Below are 5,624 nucleotides of genomic sequence, written 5' to 3'. Positions count from 1 at the left end.
CCACCCGGTACTAAAGGCCAGCCCTTCCCGCCTCTTGGCCTGGGCAAAACAGGCCTTTAGTACCGGTTGGTGGCTCCAACCAGTATTAAAGGTGCCTCCTATATAAGAGAACACTTCAAAAATTTTAGTTTCTCATCTCCCACTTCTCTTTGCCACCGCCCCGTCCCGCACCGTCGTCGTCCCCGTCCCGTGCCGTCGCCACCCCCGTCGCGTCGTCCCCGTCGCGTCGCCGCCTCGTCCCGCGCCGCCGCCCCGTCCCACGCCGTCGCCGTCCCCGCGCCATCGTCGTCCCCGTCGCCGCGCGTCGCCGTCCCCGTCGCGCCGCCGCCCGGTCCCGCGCCGTCGCCGTCCCCGTCGTCGTCGCCTCGACCTCGCCTGCGCGCACTGTGAGGCCCTCCCCCGGTCTCTCGTCCCTCCAATCCACCGTGCCGCCGTCGGTGCCGGCCGCACGCGCGCGCGCGCACACACACACACAATTTTTCTTTTTTTAGCTTTTAGTTTTTTTAGTTTTTCTATTTTCATAAAAAGTTTTAGATGAATTAATTAATTAGATTAGAATAATATCAAATAGTATATAGAAGTGTTAGAAATTTTAGTATATAGAAATGTTAGAAATGTTAGTTCTAGCTAGATGAATTAGATTAATTTCAAATTGTTAGACGATGATCGATGTTTTTTTAGTTTCTTAGAATTTTAGTTATAGAAATTTAGAATTCGAATATAAGACACAATCGAATAATTTAAAAATGTTAAATTTGCATATAGTATTTGTTTTCGACGATGCCCGACCTGCATCCTCACCGTCGACCCGTTCGCGACGACATCCTGCTTCAGAGGACCAATGTCCGGGACTGGGCTCCGTCGGGCTGGCACTGGGAGGTGCTACCTTCAGGGGCGCGCCGCTTGGTGAGGAACCCGGCCCCGGGTCCCATCGTCGACCCTAATCTCGTTTGGTGGCGTTCGCGTGGGCCACATTCGGTGCAGAGGGAGCCGGCCCCGCCGGAGGTGGTGCGTCGCCGTGTCATGGAGGAGGACGAGCACGTCCGTCGCTACATGGCTGCTATGGACATCAGGTTCTCCAATACCTGGCAGTTTCTTTGGGCAGATGACCGGAGATATGATCCTGTGATGGTTCCTTCTCTTTGCGTTTGCACCACCCGCGCCTCAGGAACCGCGAGTGGCCTAGATTCTTCTGAAGTATTCAATCTTTATTAGCTAGCTAGCTAGTGATGTATTCGATATATAATATTCGAGATGATGTATTCGAGATTATATATATTATTATAAACGATGTATTCGAGATTATATATTATTCGAGACGATGTACTCGAGATTATATATTATTCGAGACGATGCATATTATGTACTATGATTCAGTTTTTCCTTATTGATTGGATCCATGCATTCTAATTTGAATACTAAATTGTTTTATATTTCTTGTGTATTAGTTAAATAAAAGCTATGGCGGACAATACCGTCAGAGAGGGAGAAGAGACCATGTTCGAGATCATACGCAGCCCTCTCGGGCTAGATGATCAGAATGAAGATTATGACGGCTCCAAATATCTGAACAATACCGGGGACGATGATGAAAAGATATTCGATCTCGAAGACCGAATTGATGAAGTCATGAACTATGATTATGATTATGATGACGCAGACAATGTTGATCTTAAAATAACAAAGACTGGCGACGTATTTTTATATAAGCAGGCATCTGGTGATCATCACATGTTTTTTGATTTGAAGATATACTAGCAAACATGCCCGTGCGTAGCAACGGGAGATAAAAAATATCACATTGTGTCCATCGGATCACAACATGTTTTGCTAGCACATGCCAACATACAACATCAATTGGCATCTCGTCAAATCATGCCAAAGCGAACCAAACAGACCACGCAACACAACAAACAGGGGAGCCAATATGCATTCAAAACTCCTCGCATACTCGAAATTTGTTTCCTTTGTATGGGAACTCACCGTGCACTTGTGAATGTAAAAGCAAGAGGGAAAACACATGAAACCAATTGCAAGCAACTAAAGTACTTTCATGATTTCGAATAATTCTATGGAAAAACATCGTTGATGAAATCAAAGAAAAATGAATTATCTTTGCCTCTATGGGAATTAGTAGAAAAAAGAATGTAGCACTGCAATAACACACTTCAAGGCAAGTAACAACATTTAACGTACTTTATTTCTCCGTAGTACTTGTACTGCTCAAGAAAGAACTCTTTCAAAGACAAAATATGACACGTCAGTACCAAGATTTGTGCTCAAAGACGCAATCATTCAATTGCAAAGACGGAGCATGGATAAATACCTTCACTCTTCCAAGTAGTTCATCATATCTCCGATGTCCTTCGTGCAAAAATATTTTTCTATAGTTGAAAGGACCCTTTACTTATTTCAGTGTTCAAGCTCATTAACTGTTGAATTATACAAATAACATGCAAGATTTTATCTCTTCTGATTAAAGCATTGACAATAAAATCTAGAATATCTCCTTATTTGCAAGAATCTAATGCAACTTCAAGAATGTCCAATACACTCGTAATAATTTTCTCCTTCTGACTCAAAGATTAAGAAGTACTGTATATGATAGCATGAGGCCGAAGGAATCAAACACGACGTTGCACTGTTGCATGATAAAAAAATATCCATTGATTTGTGGAGGTGGCCAGCTTGTAAATACATCTGGATAATGAGACGAACAGTCCACTCATGGCCTAGTTATCACCCAGCAAGAGCAGCAACGATTCGCCTAATTCGCCTTGGCCACCCGTATGAGGATCTGCAAGTATGGGTTGAGGAGCAGCATCAATCAGAAAGATCCAGCATGAACAAATTCACTGCAATCTCACATGCCTATATAAACAGATCAGACTTGAACTTGAGGACAATTTCTTTAAAAACAAAAAATATTGTGTTAGTATTGCTGAGCAGCACATGCACATACATGAAGGTTGCTCCTTGATTTATTCCTATGGTTGGATGCAAATGTAAAAACAGACAAAGATGCTTGCCGAAGAACAATTCATAGGTACATAGAAAACCCAGATCCAACAAATGTGGCTGGACGTGGGCGAAGACAATTTGGTTCTGTATATCTTCAAACCAAGCAACTCTGTATTCTTATCTTCAAGTAGAAATCTGGCAGTTTTTTATTTAAGCGTAAACAAAAGACAGTGTGACGGCAAAGTTGTAGGTTGAGCTTCACCAGCATATAAGATTGCATGGTTATTTTATGCAACCACGGTGATGAAATTGACAACTAATTTTCTTAACCACAATATGCAAGAGAACTATAATTGACAAACTCAAGGTTCGTCCTGGTGTGTTGTTAGGTTGTGCGGGCATTCGCTAATTCGCGAGTGGCGGCATGGTGAGGGAATTCCCTTGAGCTGAGTGCATGAGGTAAGTATGATAGGGCAGGGTGATGCATTTTCAAGATAGGGCAGAGTTGGCGTTCTGTAGCTATGGCTTACTTCATGTCCTGGCTAAGAGGAGAGTTCGCGTCTCTACATCGAAGCGTACTCACGTTCTATTCCATACCTAGTAAAGGAAATATTCAACTTTAGTATGAAGTTATGAACAGAGTGAGATAAGAAAAATAGCAAGCTTTTGTAGAGCGCACAGGTACTTAATGCAAGTTACCATGGCACTTGTGAAGATACTTCCAAGTTACTGAAGTAAATCAAATAAAGTAAATACGATGGCAGAAGATCACATGGAACACACAGAAACAACATCTCCTGCGATGTGTGTGGTTCCTGACATATGAAATGTGCTTCTTTCACTGGTTGTAGCAGGGTTGGTCTCTAACAGAGCAAGTGAACGCACAAAGTTGATCCCAACTGAACAAAGGGCATACATATAGTGTATAACCAGTAATCAAAATCTATTTTAAATTATCTCTAGGTCTACTCTTTCTATTCAACTATCAGCGGGATTAACTATAGTATATGCAACTATTAAATAAAACTTAGAAATAAAATGTTGCATCAATTGCAATACATGAACAACACATGATCTCCAGAGATAGCATTCAGAATCTAGAAATAGACAAACTTAAATGCGGGTTCATCTATAAATCAAAATAAACCTATCTATATATTGAAGTAAAAGAGGAATGATACAAAGATATTTTCACCTATGCCACCCGACTGTCTCTCATTTATCTAGTGCGTTTTCCCTTTAAAGAATTATGCGTCTACTTTGCCTACAGCAGCACCTTATATTTGAAATAGAATGGATAAACATACAGTTCCTTCCCAATTAACTAAGTTTTGCTTCCCAATTAACTAAGATTTGTGAATTTGTACGTTAGAAGGATGATACTAATAATAAGATAATCAGAAATTTTGAAGAGTGAATAATAAGAGATCAAGCAGTCTCCCTAGTATTAATACATACTAGACAAAGTTTCGACAGTATATGACAAACAAATACATATGCGTAATCTGAAAGACAACCATGCTAGCATATTCATGAGACAGGAAAGACAGGATATGAAATCTGAACCTGCATCACTGTAGTGTTTAGGCTTTGCTTTCCTTTTTATACCATGTCCTTTATTCAGATCTTCCACATGTTCATCCCTATTTTTCATTTGAATAACTGCCAACATAATCTGTAGCTGATGGTCCATCTTTTCGAGTAGAAATTCAGAATACAGATGTGCCTTTGTCAGCAGCTCGTCCAACCTGCAGAATCGTGCCTTGAGATCAAAAAGTTTCTGCCTTGCTGATTCTCCTTTTCTGGCCTTCTCTTCCTCATTTACCTTGACAACGCCTCTTCCTCCTTTGTCATCACCTCTGTACTAAGAGATGGGGAGCGGCAATGCTGGTTTCCTAGATCGGGAAAGGTGAAGCGGCCGGCGTGCGCGACGGCGGCCAGCATGGTGGCCTGCGTCGGTGAAGCCCCGGATCACAGCTTTGTGGAGGAATGCGTCTTGGCTCGCGGCGGCGCCGAGGGCCTCCAGCGTGGCGTCCAGGCGGCTGGCGGCGGCGTGGGATAGGAGGACCAACGCCCTGCAGCGCTCGATCGTCGTTGTAGAGCTCCCACCGGGAGAGGGCGGTAGGGTCGAGCTCCTGTGGAGAGATAGGGAGGCGGGGATGGGCGTAGCCGTAGGTGGCGCGGGAGCTTGCCGTCGACCAGGAAAACAGTGGCGGTGCCTAACCCTAGTTCGTGAGAGAGATGTGGGTCGGGAGAGGTAGCGAGAGACGGGGGATTGGAGGATGGATCCGCAGCAGAGAGCGGGGGTGTGGGGCGACGGCGGGCTGTAGCGGGGGCGGGGCGGTGGCTGGCTGTAGCGGGGCGGGGGTGGGGTCCGGCTGTAGCGTCGGCGGCTGCGGCCGCGGATTCGCTCGAGACAAAGGCGCAGCCCTCGAGCGCGTACGAAACGTTTTTCCAGATAAATAATTAATAATATAGGGAGTTTGGGGAAGGGAGCAGGTGCGATCGTTCGATGCACACGACATGGTTACCCGTATTAGTACCACCTCGCGTATATGTTTTAAATTCAAACTGAAAGCGTAAATTCACAGGAAGAAAGCGTATTGTGACGGTGAACCCACAGAGTCAATCCGTGCTTTATTATTAGGGATAGATTAACGAAT

At 44.2% G+C, this 5,624-nt stretch overlaps 1 protein-coding gene across 2 annotated transcripts; it reads right to left on the bottom strand.

The window, feature by feature from the left end:
• Positions 1-2,161: 2,161 nt before the first annotated feature.
• Positions 2,162-5,325, bottom strand: LOC125552470. Of its 2 annotated transcripts, none has more exons than XR_007303620.1 (3): positions 4,528-5,325; positions 3,492-3,558; positions 2,162-2,797 (listed from the first exon to the last, which is right to left on the bottom strand). XR_007303620.1 is itself a non-coding variant. In XM_048716032.1 (3 exons), the coding sequence occupies exons 1-3, from the start codon at positions 4,903-4,905 to the stop codon at positions 2,733-2,735; spliced, it is 366 nt and encodes a 121-aa protein (XP_048571989.1). In that variant the 5' UTR covers positions 4,906-5,325; the 3' UTR covers positions 2,182-2,732. The 2 variants fall into 2 exon arrangements, 1 of the variants encoding a protein (XP_048571989.1); XM_048716032.1 differs by lacking the exon at positions 3,492-3,558 and having other exon boundaries at positions 2,182-2,797; positions 4,528-4,709; positions 4,787-5,325.
• Positions 5,326-5,624: the final 299 nt, after the last annotated feature.

Source organism: Triticum urartu, chromosome 4, assembly GCF_003073215.2.
Source record: "Triticum urartu cultivar G1812 chromosome 4, Tu2.1, whole genome shotgun sequence".
Taxonomy (NCBI): domain Eukaryota; kingdom Viridiplantae; phylum Streptophyta; class Magnoliopsida; order Poales; family Poaceae; genus Triticum; species Triticum urartu.
Note: the sequence above shows the minus strand (reverse complement) of the source record. Positions and strands in the feature narration are given on the sequence as shown.

Bases quoted from the DNA above. Each gene is read 5' to 3' on its own strand.
- LOC125552470 (XM_048716032.1), bottom strand. From the start codon at position 4,905: ATGCTGGCCGCCGTCGCGCACGCCGGCCGCTTCACCTTTCCCGATCTA. The intron at 4,710-4,786 runs GTAAATGAGGAA...ACGATTCTGCAG, and splicing joins GAGGAAGAGGCGTTGTCAAG to GTTGGACGAGCTGCTGACAA. The intron at 2,798-4,527 runs GTTCAGATTTCA...CCATACTTGCAG, and splicing joins TAAACACTACAGTGATGCAG to ATCCTCATACGGGTGGCCAA.